The following is a 15,019-nucleotide window of genomic DNA, read 5'->3' as shown; positions in this document are numbered from 1 at the left end:
TTTTGAAGCGCTCTCGGGAAATGGAGAAATAAACCACTTTCGTTCGGGATGACTTTCCAGCTAGTTGCCCTTTGGATGATGGAGAAGGAATAGAACTGGGTGGTTGCTGTCAAACTCGGATCCGAATAGGAGGATAAAGTTTCCGACTGCTTTATCGAGCAGGAAAGTGGACACTAGAGGTCGATTGATTTCAATGAAAGTGTGTTAGTGTATGCGTGTGTGTGTGTGTCCTTTATCGATAATAGAGATGATGCCGGTTATGTATGTCACTTTTATTAAACAAGATATTGAGACTAAACCTACCGAATCGTTTATTTAGTCTAAAAAAAGTTTGTCCTGTCAATAGAATTAGTTTCAATGTTTTTAAAGCTTTGTTTCTAATAACAGAAAAGCTCTTAACATAACTTAATTACTTTTTTGTTGTTGGCTAGGGGATTCAAATAACTTTCCCAACAGGTATTCTAACTTCAAATTGCATACAAAAGATTGAAAGATGTACCCATTACTAAGAAGATGTTATGCTTTTGCCTCCAAATGCGTGTATGGTGTGACGAACACGTCGGAGTGGGTTGGTGCGTGTATTTATTACATGAGAGTGTTGTGTGCTTTGGGGGAAAGCTTAAATAAAGCTTCGCACTTGATGCTCGCAGCTAAACCGCACACATCGTACAGCTTGATGGCATAAAACCACAACCCCGAAAAGAAGGCCCCATAGCGATTGCCATCCGTGTGTTGATGTTTCACACAGATGGAACGCCTCCGTGTGGTAGTGTGGTGGTAAAGTTTCAGAACACCGAAAGAACCGTCTGCTGCTATCGTCAAGAGGCGGCTGTCGAGAGGGCACAGTAACCACTGAAACATTCTTGTAAGAGAGCAAGAAGAGCGCACACTGAACGGAGAACGAGTTCCGACAACTTCCCTAACATGCCCGGTGGGGTGTGATTCTTCGTGAGACCGGGCGGGCAGACGTAGATTGCGGCTAGATCCTGGTTTATCGTCAAGTTGTTAGATGTTTCAGGCCGGGACGAGGCACGGTGTTGCCAGCCAGTTCAACCGCAAACTGTCGAAAGGCAAACTTGTGTGGGTGTGTAGGTGTTTGGGAGAATGGGGGAAGGTGTAGTGGCTTCTGCTTTCTTGAAGATCTTTGGTAGCAAGGAGGCGCAAAAGCACTACAGCAAGTTATGGCAAGCAGGGAGATGAAACACCCGAGCCTGGGCAGGTGGAATGTAAAACCGCAAGGGTGGAGAAATTGGGAGCGCGGAACGCTGCAGAAAGGAAGTTGTTTCACGTCAAGAGTTTATCAGGCGTCGGTAAGAAACCGTCTAACAAGTGACATGGCAGCTTTACTTGCCGGGATACGGCTTCAAAATGGCTTTGTGTAACTGTGCAAGATTTCACTGCTACTACTACCACCTGACGATGATTATGAAGATGACGATGATGATGGTTGTCGAGAATTTCATCATCATTTTCGTCGCTGATTCGTCGAATCGGCACTTTCGACCGAAGCAACCGCAATCATTCGCATAATTCTGCAATCCTACCCGTAGTGGTACATTTCGTAAGCAGGTGGCGCAAAACGGGAAGTGTAGAATGTGGATTATTGCAGCTATCAACATTGCTATCTTACCTTTCCTGTGCTTTAGGTACTTTCCTTTCATTTCCTTTCTTTTGCCGTTCTCTAGAGGGTTGAAGAACTCTTACAGGATGTTTCCCCAACAAAGGATGTGAAGGAATGGCAACTTAAAATGAGTATTCCAGCTGCAGCTGAAGATGATGAATTTGTAAGACTGCAAATTTGACGATGACGAAAGGAAAGTTTTCTTTAACGGGTGGAAAAATCTCTTCTCAGAAATGGTTGAATCCTTTTGTTGGATAGATAGCAAATCACCGTGGAGCGTAAACAGTAATGGGGATTGTAGAAAAGTTTTGTAAATGTAATTTTGTGTTATCATTTTGTGTAATTCATCAACAGTACCGGCGCTCAAAAGTGTTATTTACCGTGCAACTGATTCGTTAGTGCAGATTTGCAAATCGAATCCATCTCTCTTGTATTGCCAAGAATGGCGATAAGGCAGATTTTAAGTCTTTTGAATTGATTTATTCGTAGATCTGCAAGAAAATAAAGATCATAGAAGACCAAAAACATTCAAGGACACTGTACTGTAAGAATGAATTTCAGAATGCTCCCATTAAACAAGAACAATTGGCCTCCTTCTCTAGGAGTGGTTGGGAAATTGTCAAACAACTATTTAAGAATCGTTTAAAAACAATAAAAATGATTTCCAATGAACTTCCCTGGAACCTTATTAGGACATCACAATGCTCACACATTATTCCACAAGTCAAAATCTGCCTGAAATAATTGGATTGTAACAACGTCGGTTTTCACACGGTAGGACCTGACTTTAAATCCTATTCAGTTTGATGGCTCATGTTCTAGCTGGTCAGCAGTATTTATCAAATGAGCACATCATATAACGGCTCCATCCAAACGGCTGATTCCAAAATTGCACCGACAAACAAAGAGTTCTTTTAGAAAATTTATTACTTAAACTTTTTAAATTGAGCATCAGAACACATACGCCTTTAAAATGGCTGTGTCACCTAGTTAAAGAAACTTACATAAAGTAAAACTCTCTGCAAAACGTTACCATTGTTGTCACATTAAAACAGTGTTAATTCATCATTTGTACTAATGTTGGCTTCTGGAAAATTACTTCTTCCCTTGCCGCGCTGCTTCTGCTGCTGTCATTCTAGCGGCTGTTTTTAATCTACCTCCAGGTTTCGCTTTACACCGCCAAGAACCACTCAACCATGCTGAGCACGTTGATAAGCTAATTAATTTCACTTCGTTTATTATCTAATCTGTCCGGGCATAGCTGGGCCTCAGAGGGGTGCGAGGCGCATTACACCCGGCAGCACACTAATGGAAGAAAAAGAACGAAATTGGTGTCTTCATGCTCCCGGTAGCAACACCCGAACAGCAGCGTTGAAACACGGTGTGTCGTTTTAACCGGTGTTGTCGTCGTCGTTCTCGTAGGTGTTTTCGGTTTGGTATCGTTTAATTTTCTCTTTCCCCAAGGAGAGACTGATATTTTCCGGCGGCTTTTTGTGCACGCCGGGGCATCCCTACTCCGGTCACGGAATCCACCAAGCATCTGGTGGAGTCCTGCAGCATCGTCAAAACGATCCATTCGCACTCGCACCTTACGAGTCCGTGTTGGGTGAACAAGGATGGAGTGAACGGCATGAGAAAGGTGGCACATTTGCGGATGTAGCCCACGCGATTAGTGTTGGAAAATGTAGCAGAGCTACGCAGAGGGCAAGCCTTGAAACATGGACGAGAAAGTTAACTTAGCGGCAACCAAGAGAAGGTCTTGTTGTGCCCGGGCTTTGGAGTGTTGTTCTTTGCTTTGTTTATTCTCCTGTTAGGCGATGGTGGAGCTTTTTCCGAAATGGTATGCTGTACAGGGAAGACAGTGAAGCATTAAACTGGCGTTGGTAAACTTTTTAGCAATGGTCGTTGTAGGAGTAGACGCTGGAGGATGATAAGATGAGGAAGACGAAGGAAGATGGTCGATGTGAGGTATGGTTTTTAGGAGTTGGTTTTATGGTTACGCTGTTAAACTGTTGAGATGCGATGGTACGGTACCCAATGTTTCTCTTTTCGAGTGTGGCCCATTTCGGGAAGTAGTCCCCGGGGAGCAAAGCATTCGAACAAGTACATACATCTTCTCTTCTCGAGCAGCCCAATGAAGTAATTAGCAGCAGCAACCGATATACGGGAGCTGAACTGTTGAGGTAAACGTGTTTAAGGACTACGGGTTTTAATCGGTGAATGCATTGAATGCGCTTTTCACAGTTGATGAATACCTAATTGTATTTCAAATGTAATTGATTAAGTTATCAACTTTATGCACTCTAGGAATTAAATTATGTTTTAAAATGCATAATACTAAATTGCTGTCTTAAAGCTCTGTAAAGTTGGAACCATTTTCTTTTTCTTAGCGTAACAACCTTTTAAATCACTCCGACCGTTGAATAGCTTACTACACTTGCCGATACCACGTAGTTGGATAGTCAGTCCGCACTACGAGGGGACAGTCCGGATGAGATTTGAACCCCAGTCGTGCCGTTTGAAGACCTGCTCCGTTGTAGTCTAAACCACCGGTCCACCCCCAAGATAGAATCATGGCTCACATTATATGCTATTACTTAGTTGGTTTGGAATATAGAAAAATATCTATTAATTCTGGACAGTTAGTTGATTCATATGCTCGTAAACTCTATCCACTAGTTTGATTTTTGCCATTGGAATGACTCTTGACTGTAGGGACAGGTAGGTAAGTCTAGTGAGAAAGTTAATTGACTTCATAAGACTTTATGACAGGTCCAACGCACTTTATTTCTTATTTGTTAATTCTTGAACTTAACCCTATCCAGAAGACTCCAACAATATACGAAATGCACGGTTTACCGCACCTTGATACGTCCGGTAGTCCTCTACGGGTACGAGTCTTGGGCTATGCTGACAGAGGACGTCAATGCACTCGCCATTTTTGAACGACGGGTGCTAAGGACTATCTTTGCCGCTGTGTGCGAACAGGGCGTGTGGCGAAGGAGAATGAACCACGAGCTAGCTGAGCTGTTTGGCGGTGCTGATATCCTGACGGTAATCAAATCCGGAAGGATACATTGGTTGGGACTCATGCCCCACCAAGAAGGTGCTGGTCAGCGACCCGTTCGGCACGAGGCGTAGAGGAGCACAGCGAGCTCGTTGCCTGGTTCAAGTGGAGTCTAACCTGACGGAGATCGGATGCAGCCTTGGATGGAGGACTGCATCCCTAGACCGAGTTTCGTGGAAACTGATTGGAGACCTGGCCATGTCGACGAGACGTGCTCAATCCTGAGCAGGCCAAGAAGGAGAAGAAGGAGAAGAAGAAGAAGAAGAAGAAGAAGAAGAAGAAGAAGAAGAAGAACCATATGCTGGTCTAGAGTCCCATATAGTGTTTTATCAGGATTCTGGCTGAAGGTCATTTTTACTACTGTACTACTTTTGTTTGTTTGACAACAATTTATAACATCTATCGGGGCAGGCCCGGTGGCGACATCGGCGCTGGTTTGCAAGCGACTAGACCGGCGTTCAAATTCCATCCGGACCGTAGTGAGGACTATTGAACTACGTAGTTGTTGTTGTTTAGTGTTTCACGAGGTTTTGGATCTCTTGGGTCTCTTTCACCTGGGTCTATGGAAAATAAAAGAATGGGCGGCCCGGTGGTGTAGGCGACAACGGCGCCGGTCTTCAAACGGCAAAACCGGGGTTCAAATATTATCTGCACCGCCCGCAGTAATGAGGTCTGACTAACCAACTACGTGGTATCGGCAGTCTAGGAAGCCATTTCTATGGCCGGCATGATCTTAGAGGTCGTTAAGCCAAGACGAAGAAGAAAAGGATGGGAATAGGATAAAGGAGAGGAGATGTTTGGGGGGAGAGTTTGAGGAATTGAGGATTTTCGCACCCTTTTGCCTAGGACGATCCAACTACGTGGTATCAGAAGAACATTCACGCACATACATATATGAACTAATCAAGCCATGGTAAAATAGGTTTCTTAATATCAATTTATAGATGTCAAAAGGATCAATAAACCACAGCTATAAGTACTAGTTTGAAGGAATTCGGTGTCCGGATTGTAAATGAACAATCGCTTTAAGAATAACTTTTACTATCATATGTCCTGAACAAGGTTTCGAAATTTAATGCATACTCGTGCACGTGAGTACACCCCCTAGGGGGTTGCTCCCTTCAATTCTCCTGCTAATCAAATTAACCGCTCAAACAACAAAACAATGGAATGCTAAATTTGTCAATATTGCAGCAGCACTAGTAATCGACCCCTGCGGCCAATCATTCTACTGGGGGTTGTGGTGCAGTTTTTTTTGTGTTGCTGTTCATTCCACGCTCATCTAGGAAGGGGTGATGCATTGCCAACTGTGTTTTGTACTGGCTCTAGCTAGGGGACGTGTCATCAACCATAACATCATCATCATCATCACCCCAGCAAGGGAAAGTCACAGACGCAGCTGGCAATGTTCCCCTGAGGATGATCGTCCCCATGAGCAAGTACTCCCTCGAACTCTCTCTCTCTCTCTCTCTCTCTCTCTCTCTCTCTCTCTCTCTCTCTCTCTCTACTTTCTTCTATCTGTTTGGCAGGATAATTCCCCGTGTCAGAGCAAATCCCGGCTACAATCCCGGCTTTTGATATGCATTATGTTTTATGGCATCCCTGTGTGTGTATGTGTGCGCGCGCTCTACCCGTCTATACGTTGCTCACGTCGAACATGACGATCATCACGGTCACCAAGTGCAAACGAGCAGCTCGCGTCAAACGAGGGGGATAAATAAGGCCACAATTTCAATATTGAAAATGTGACCATGTGTCGTTTGGGTGTTTTTTTTTTGTGTGCTTGTGTTATTGCTGTTATAGGCCGTTGGAGGGTGTAAGCACGAAGAGAGGTTTGGGTGAAGTATCGCATGTAACGATTTGATTGCCGTATCGAATTTCCCTCGCGGCACTTGAACAGAAAATCAGAAGCAAAAACACAGCGAAACAAACCTGATTCGTCATGGTGCCGTGCCATCCGCTCTCCCTGCTTGCAGGGGTTTTGTTTTTGGCCTTTAGCATTGATCGAGATGCAATTATGTAGATGGGAAATGATTGTACGTGTGTGTGTGTGATCGTTGTGCTTGAATTATTAACTGGCAACATGCGACGGGGGTGTGTGCCAAGCTGTTCTGTCGTGTTGCTGTGTGTGTGATGGTATTAAATTTCATAATTACCATACAAATGAAGTATAATAATCTTCATCATTTCCCTCATCACGCCACGGATGCATGAAATTGTAAGCTTGCGACATAATGCTATGGAGAAGCAGCACAAGCAAAACAAAACAAAAAAAAATCATGTCTCGTATTTATTTGCAATTGCAACAACAAAAAACAACATGAAACAATTCGCGAATCCCGTAACATATCGGTGTTCAAACGGATAGATCGTTTGAATTGGCATCAATTCCCCCGTCTATGAATAAGGATTTCGATTTGCGTGAAATTTGGTAATAAATATTCCATCAACAGCTCGCAATCGTACCGACAAAATGTATTTCGGCTACCTCCCGGCACGGTCTCCTGGTCGTCTCACTGGTGTCCTGTGCCGGGACCATATTGAAACACCATCGATAAAGTCATCCATTTTCCCAACGGGACTGGAAGGGATGGAACGAATTTGCTAGTTTTAGCTCGCTATCCCCAAGGGGACGACCGGTGGTCGTCGGAAGTGATTTGCACAAGCACCATTCTAAACTAAGGATATATGTATGTGTTTGTGGGTGATGTTCCGGCGGTGGTTTGAATTGAATGTCAATTTATAGCAGCGGAGTTATTTAGGTGGGTGTCGTACTGTTATTTACGCCTTATCGATACAATTTCTACAGTGTCTGGCGATGAATGGGATATTGAATGGTTATAATATATTGCGTATACAGGCCGTTCCAGCTTATTATCCAGAGCACTGGGAGTCTTCGTTTTCCTTACTTGATTTTAATGAATTTTACTAGTTTTTAAGTTTTCTTAATGTTATTGGATCTGCCCTCTTAGTTACGTTTTGATTTTTTATTTTATTCTAAATATTAAATAATTTACTATGGCTTTTCTTTTCTATTACTACATTACATTAGTTTTATTTATTTATATTTAAGTAAGACGGCTCTTTATTACTACAAATACTAAATGAAATTTTCTTTAAAATATTGCCTCTTATCTTATAATGTAAATACCAATCCTTTTTACACCTTCATATGATAATAACTGTAGGGTTTCTCAGGACACATACCGTTTAATCGCCGTACGACGATCAGAGCAATTCACGTAGCTTCACGAACTTCAACCCCAACCCACAAAATCCATCTCACATAAAATGAATCAATATCTACCTGCCCTTGGTCCCTCCGGCAGCGATGATTCTGTGAACCTGATTTCATCCGCTCGATTCCTCTTAATCCCATTTTCACGAAACCCCTCGCGGAGATTTGTAGGTTCGTGGTCAAACGCGTCAATGTGTTGGTTGATCGCCTTTGAAGGGGTTTGTTGTGCGATGGTTTACGGTATCGGGATTTGTCGGCCCTCGGTGTTGAGCGCTAACCACTGGAGAGCCAGCATTATGTTGGTGCCGCTTTTCTGCTCTTTGCTGTATCACCACCCATCCGGTGTTCAAATCGTTAGGTCGTACATTTTCATCATTTGCATCCCCGCGCATCAACGACCTTCCGCGAGGAAGAATTCCAAGCACGGCAAGAGAGCTAATTAACGCAAAACGACTCGACAGTAGTGGCAGTTGGCCTGTTTGCAAAGAGTTGTCCCCTTTCAGGGGACTCCCTCAGCGTACTGCTGCACCCTCGCACACAATCTGATAACCGAATTCCCTTTTCGAATTGCTCACGGCTTACCGTGGTTGGGGTGGTTGTTGATGATCTCGCTTTTATGTGCAACGGGCACTGTTTTCATTTATACTGACGTCTCACTCCTGAAAATTTCACCACCTCTCGAGCAGCAGGTTATAAACGCGCGGATTTGCTTCCGAATTTTCCATCTTCCTTTTTCCATTTTCCGGACTCCATATTTTTCGTGCGTTGTGAGTGGATGGGAACGGGAGGATTGTTCCTTTGAAATCCACAAAATGAAATCACTTCGAATGGTGAATATTCCGGCCACGGTGAATATTTCGGCACCGTCGAAAACAGGGGACGGGTTTTCCTCGTTTTTTTCCGGACCCGGCGCACAGTATCAGTGGTAGGGTGGGGGCACGGAAAACAGAAGCCGAACCCACTTTTCAAACAGTCCCGGGATGAAGTTAAGCAAACGTGATTAAAATTGTTTTTCACTCGGTAAAATTCAGTTTCCACACGTTTGCGCTCGCTGTTGTCTGGTCTGGTAACGGAGGCGTCGAGTTCGAGTGGGACTATTTTGCAACGGGACACCCACCTAGAAGTGAGAGTGCGAGCGAGGGAGCTGAGCAGGTTGTGGAATTTGAGATTTTGAGCCGCACAACGGTCACGGCAGAAGTTTCGAAGCGTTCGGTCAAATTAATTAATTTCATCTTACAATAATAGCTTATGCATGGGGCGATGAAAACTGTATGCCTGTGTGTGTTTGTGCAGAAAATGCAAATAGAACGTATGCACACGACTCAAACCCAACCGGTGGGGCTCGAAATACTGGACGCTGCATTAACAACCACCGCCTATAGTGCAAAGTCTCGTGACCGCCGTTCGGGTTGTGCCCGATTTCCACAAAACATCCGAATTCTGAAGCTCGGAAAAAGACACCGGTAATTTATTTGAATGACCCTCGTTTCCTTTTCGTCTGATTTTATTTATTTTTCCTCGCCGCATTTCCTTGCAAATCCCCCCTGCCAAAGCCGGTGGCGTCCTCCACGTTTGGCGTTCATTGGAATCTACGAGTGGTGTATTTTTCCTCTAGCAGACCGCTAGCCGATGTGAAACCAGTGAGGGCATCAATAGCATGAACTAGAGCGGGACAAAAGGATATGGATTTTCCATGGTTGAGTGCCTGCGTTCCGTATGTACACTTTTCACCTTTTTCCGTTGGTAGGGACGGGAAGCGAAAGTGGGAAACGAAAAATTTGCGCTTAATTAAAACCAAATGGAAAGAGATTTTCTCGGCAAGTGAGTGGTTGGCGCACTGGTAGAAGTGGCTAGGCACAAGAGGTGCCATTGCACTCTCTTGTTGCTTTGAGGTGGGTGAGGAAATGTTCTTCACCAAATTGATCGGCATTCGGGGGACCTTTCCTTCTAACGTGGTGGAAAGCAATGGTTTAAAGCACCGTAATGGAAAACAATATTACAACCGTTACACCAGCTATTCGGGTACGTTGGCTCTGATTGAAAGGTGAATTGGTGTTTAGAGTTGTTTTCCATTTTGCCAAAAAAGAAGAAGAACGAATGAATGAAACAATAAAATGGGATGTAATTAATGATGAACGTTTGAATGGTTAATTAGTCATTTGTTAGACTTTTTCATTGGGTTTAAGTTTGATTCAAATCATACGATCATTTTGCTCGAAGAATTCAAACATGGTTGCGTATGTTTTATGTTGAATGTGTTGTGTAGCATGTATTTATTTACCTTTCAGTAGAACGAATCATAAATACGCGATAAACTACTTTGTGGTTTATTTATTTATTTGTTTGTTTGCTGTTTCAGCTAATTATTTACATAATTTCTCATTTGTACGCTTTAAAATGTTTGTTTCAAAATCAAAAGTATGTTTTTATGTATTTATTTTAAAACTTGTGTTTACTTTTATGTCGCTACTTAAAATGTACTTTTAAGAAACGTACTGCAACTTATAACAGATGGAAGTGCGATAATTCACTCACTCACTCATGATGGCCTGCTCTTTTAAAGAACTCGCTGTGCTCCCCGACGCCTCGTGCCGAACTGGGGGTCGCTGACGAATACCTCCTTGGAGGTGCATGAGTCCGGCATTCTCATAACATGCCCCAGCCATCGTATCCTGCCGGTCTTTGCTACCGTCAGGGAGTGAGGAAGTGAGATAAATAAATGTAGGAGAGAGAAAGAGAGTGCTCAAATAATCACAACCCAGCGACGATGTATGGGTGTCCTACGAAGTGACAATGTAGATTAGTGAGTGCGCAATTAGGAGTCAGTCGAAGTTGAACAGTGAAGCCGAGTGGTCGAAAAGCGAAATAAAGCACCGAACTCAAAAACCCATAGTCCTACATAAATTCTTTTTCTTGTTGGCTTAACGACCTCTAAGCTCACGCAGGTGGCTTACCAAACTTGCCAATATCACGTAGTTGGATAGTCAGTTCCCTCACAACGTGGGGAGCGGTCCACATAGGATTTGAACCCCGGTCCTGCCATGTGCAAACCAGTGCCGCTGTCGTCGTTACCAGCAGACCGTCCCCAGATAAAGAAATTAATAAAAAGTAATGTGAATAATCGAAAACGAAACAAGTTAATGAAATATTATGTCATAAATAAAACACAAATATATAAAACCGATTAATGTTTTTATTAAAATGAATAAAAACAAAGGAAGTAAACTAATTGAGAATTGATTAGAATAAATAAATAACTTATGCCAATCGTACCAAAAATCACAGAAAAATTGCTCGTTTTGTACTGCTTTTGAGCTATTTTGTTGTTAAGTTCTATTCGTCAGCAAACGCATTCCTCTAATGGACGGATCACCTTACAATGCTGCAAACCGCATCGAAAGTGTCAGATAAATCATTTTTCTACTTGTAAATTTTTTTCTCCTTTACAGAAGTTTTATTTCTTACCTTCTTTATGCCATCCGTATTATTCAGATTTTGCATTGCTTATGCAAAGAATTGTCCCATCTTTGTGTGCGTTTCTATTCTTCCTTTCCCTTTTCTTCGCTTCTCTCTATTCGGCACACAGTTTTCCCTCAAATAAGTAGTGGTGTTCGAGCGGAACCAAACAGCAGCAAAAAGGTCATCACCACTTGGCACGTTTCGGTTTCGACGAATAATTTATCACTCCCGCGTCGTCGCCATCGTTCCCTGCACTAATCCTTTTTGCACTCCGTTGGAAACTTTTGGCCGAAAGAATTTTCCGTAATGATTTCGCTTTTCCATTCTTTACCCGGCTCTTAATTCGTGTCCACCTTCTACCAACCGTCGTGTTTCTTTCCCGCCCCCGGAAACAGGAGCGTGCAAAACCCCACCCGCTGTGCAACCATGCTTAATGCAACTGGAGGGCACTTTAGCAAACTGCTAGACAAATTAAATTTCCAACATCTTGTCGCTTTCCTCCGTCCCGTGCCGCAATCGTCGCATCACCGAGCCCAGTTTTGCAGGGCGTGGGGTTTGGGCGCTGGGTCACCCTGGAAGCTAGAAGAACCCCGGAGTCAGATTTCTTTGCAGCAGTTGCCAATTTCGGTTCGCCCTCATTCTTCTCCAGGCGAAAACCCGAATTCTTTCACCGCTATCGGGTACTCTTAGGGTGTGTGTTTGAATGGAAAAGTTCCATGTTGTTTTTTTTTAGCTGAGTTTGTTTCACTTTTTCGCTTTCCTCGACTGATTTGGTGTCTTTTTTGTTTTGTTGGTGATTGCTTTCGGTAGAAACGCTGTTTTATTGTTTATGTCCTGACTGAGAGACGAAGATGGGGGTAAAAAAATATTCCAAACGGGTTGTAACAGGGCGTGAGGGGTTTTGGGAATAAAATTGGATACTCTTTCGTTTTGCTAAACGCAGAACATAATCCTCCCATTTAAACAATGCGACTAGAGTTCTTCGCTCTCTTCCATTCTTCTTGCGAAGGCTGACCTAGATCGCAATAATTTTTTTGTTGGATGCCATGGCCATCGAAGCAGTAAAGCAATACTGTACTTGTGTTTATTCGATAATCGGACAGTGTGTTTGTTTTCGGAAAAACCAAATTGTTGCGCAATTACAGCTAGCTACAATCTAATTTGTCTACAATCAATATGTTTTGATTGTGTAAAGATAACAAACAATCATCTGTACCTCAGTTTATGCTTAGAAAATGTCAAAAATGAATTTATACTTATTGTTTTTTCTCTCCCTCTTTTCTACAGGTGAGTTCTTCAAAATACATCCCTTCATATCTGGGCGTAAGTATAGAACCAACAAAGTACTTTGCATGAAGACTAATACTTAATTTATTAAACTTTATTTGTTTATTAAATTTGTAGTTTTTATAGATGTTTTATTATTATATTTAAATAAGTACAATAATGGGCGTAATTTTCGAAACTGTTTTAAAACAAAACATAAACAAATAGCGTATGTCTACATCCTAAGTCAATAAATTAAAACAATTCTACAGTAAATAAAACACGCGCGACACATGCTTTGCGTTCATTTAATTGTTTTTGTCTATCTATAATGCACTCTGCACTGTTCTCTGTGAGCATCCTCCCACCTGTCAGCATCGAATCTCTTCCCCCCTTTTCGTTCGTTTTCTTTCCCATCCACGGCGTTAGACTAAATTAATGGAATATTTTCAGCATCAGCAACTTATCCGGTTCATTTTGGTTGTTCATTAATCAAGATTTAAGCTGTTTCTTTTCTTTGCTGTCGTTTCACCTGTCTCTCCATCCGCCCACCCGCTGGGATTCTTTTCGAAGAAAAGTGATTCGAAAATGTTTTGCCTATTCGACAAATTTCTTCCGCGATGGATAGAACGGCAGAAGCTTCGTACCGCCAGCAGCTTCTGGTGATGCTTTTTCCGTTGCTTTATAGCGGGAGCGCGAGCATCATTGCGCTCCGTTTTCGTGATAATTACTTTTCTGATTACATTTCAAACGAATTTATATTCATTAAGTATTCCCACGACGGCAGGCAGGCGCTTGACGGAAAGGGGTGGGACTGAAAGCAGTCAATCCGCGCTCCGCACAACCATATCTTGGGTAAAGTTAAACGAGAGAGAAAGAGAGTGAGGTTCAGCATGTAAAAAGTAAATAAAAAAACACCCCACACACACATACACATACAAACTTTTCTGGTGGCATTACACAGTTGTCACCAGGTATCGGTGGGTTGGTAGTAGTGGGGTGTAAAGTGGATAGAAAATTACTGCTTTCCGGCTCAACGTGTTGAAAGGGCACTCCAGCAGTCTTTCGCCATCTTTACAAACCACCCGATTCCCCATCTCCCGGAGGAGTTTTCCATTTTCAAGGCATGGCAGCAAAACAAAATCCTCCCCATGCGAGAACCGGTAAATGAATCTTCTTTCGCTTTGATCATTTAACACTCGAAGATTATGTTCACCCGTCTTCCAGCCCAAACGTCTCGGCCCTTCCGGCGGAGCCTCCATTAAAATCCAGCCCGGCCTTGCCAGGTCGTTTCCATCCATTTAGCTTGGGGTGGTTTTTAAATCTGCTCTTCTCTTTTGCCACGGTAGCAACACCTACCGATGGAGGTGTCTGTGTTGTGACGGGTTTGTGTGGTTCGAGAAATGTCCTCTCCTTCCCGTAGGCTGGAAAACATTAGCGTGGCTGGGTGAATGTTTGGAAGTGTCGCTTTTACATGTATTTTTGTCCCTTTTCTTTCCTCTATACCCTTGAAGAGATTGACAAACGTGGTGGAGGCGATAAGCTGTTGAAATGAATATGTGCTTAATTATAAAACGATTAAATAGAAACGCATTGAATGGCTGCTGGGGAGTCGCTCTACAGGCAAATAATTATTGCTGTTTTGAGTATAGCGCTACTGCATTTTTTTAAATTTCCCTTACACTGCGATGTGAAGTTGATTAATTTTACAAAACTTTAACTCTTGAAAGAAATAGTCTTCTTCTTCTTGGCTTAACGACCTCTAAGGTCATGGCGGTCATCGAAATGGCTTACTAGACTGCCGATACCACGTAGTTGGATAGTCAGTCCTCACTACGGGGGGACGGTCCGGATGGGATTTGAACTCCGGTCCGTCCGTTTGAAGACAGGCGCTGCTGTCACCTACACCACCGGGCCGCTCCTCAATTTGTAAAAATTGTGGGTCGGAAAGAAAGAAATAATGAAAGAAATAGTCAATTTTTCCGAACAAAGTAAAGTGAAAATAAAGCAATGTGTAACGTTTCAAAAAGTACTACAAATCATCCTTCATTGCTCACCAACAAAGCCAAGGGAATCCCGCGTATATCTGGTTCGTTTCCGATTGATAAGATCTAAATTCACTTCGCCCGCGTGTATATCTTCCAACTCGTCCGAAAACCACCGAATATTCGCTTCTCCGAACAACAAAAGCGCCTGACTTCACCACTCACTATTGCTTTCACCGTTCCGCTAACCAACAAACGCAGCGCAGTCTTTCCGTACTCGCGGTTCACTTTTCAGAAGTCAGCAGAGCCACCGTGACACCATCGCTGATTGCTATCTGCCAACCAAACACAACAACCGACACTCCTTCGCTCCAGTCTTTTGA

The 15,019-nt window shown here is 43.0% G+C and overlaps 2 protein-coding genes across 12 annotated transcripts in view; one reads left to right on the top strand and one right to left on the bottom strand.

The window, feature by feature from the left end:
- Positions 1 to 15,019, top strand: part of LOC126557211 (protein groucho-like) — a 345,364-nt gene that overhangs the window by 68,287 nt on the left and 262,058 nt on the right. For 10 of the 11 annotated variants that reach the window (XM_050212911.1, XM_050212907.1, XM_050212905.1 and 7 more), the window contains exon 2: positions 12,673 to 12,708. The exons of the other annotated variant lie outside the window; for it this stretch is intronic. In XM_050212911.1, coding sequence (XP_050068868.1) covers positions 12,673 to 12,708 — 36 coding nt within the window. The remainder of the gene's footprint in view (positions 1 to 12,672; positions 12,709 to 15,019) is intronic. 11 annotated transcript variants of the gene reach the window in all.
- LOC126557360 (protein fem-1 homolog CG6966) overlaps positions 1 to 15,019 on the bottom strand; it is a 182,552-nt gene that overhangs the window by 139,774 nt on the left and 27,759 nt on the right. The gene's annotated exons all lie outside the window — the stretch shown is intronic.

Source organism: Anopheles maculipalpis, chromosome 2RL, assembly GCF_943734695.1.
Source record: "Anopheles maculipalpis chromosome 2RL, idAnoMacuDA_375_x, whole genome shotgun sequence".
Lineage (NCBI taxonomy): Eukaryota > Metazoa > Arthropoda > Insecta > Diptera > Culicidae > Anopheles > Anopheles maculipalpis.
Note: the sequence above shows the minus strand (reverse complement) of the source record. Positions and strands in the feature narration are given on the sequence as shown.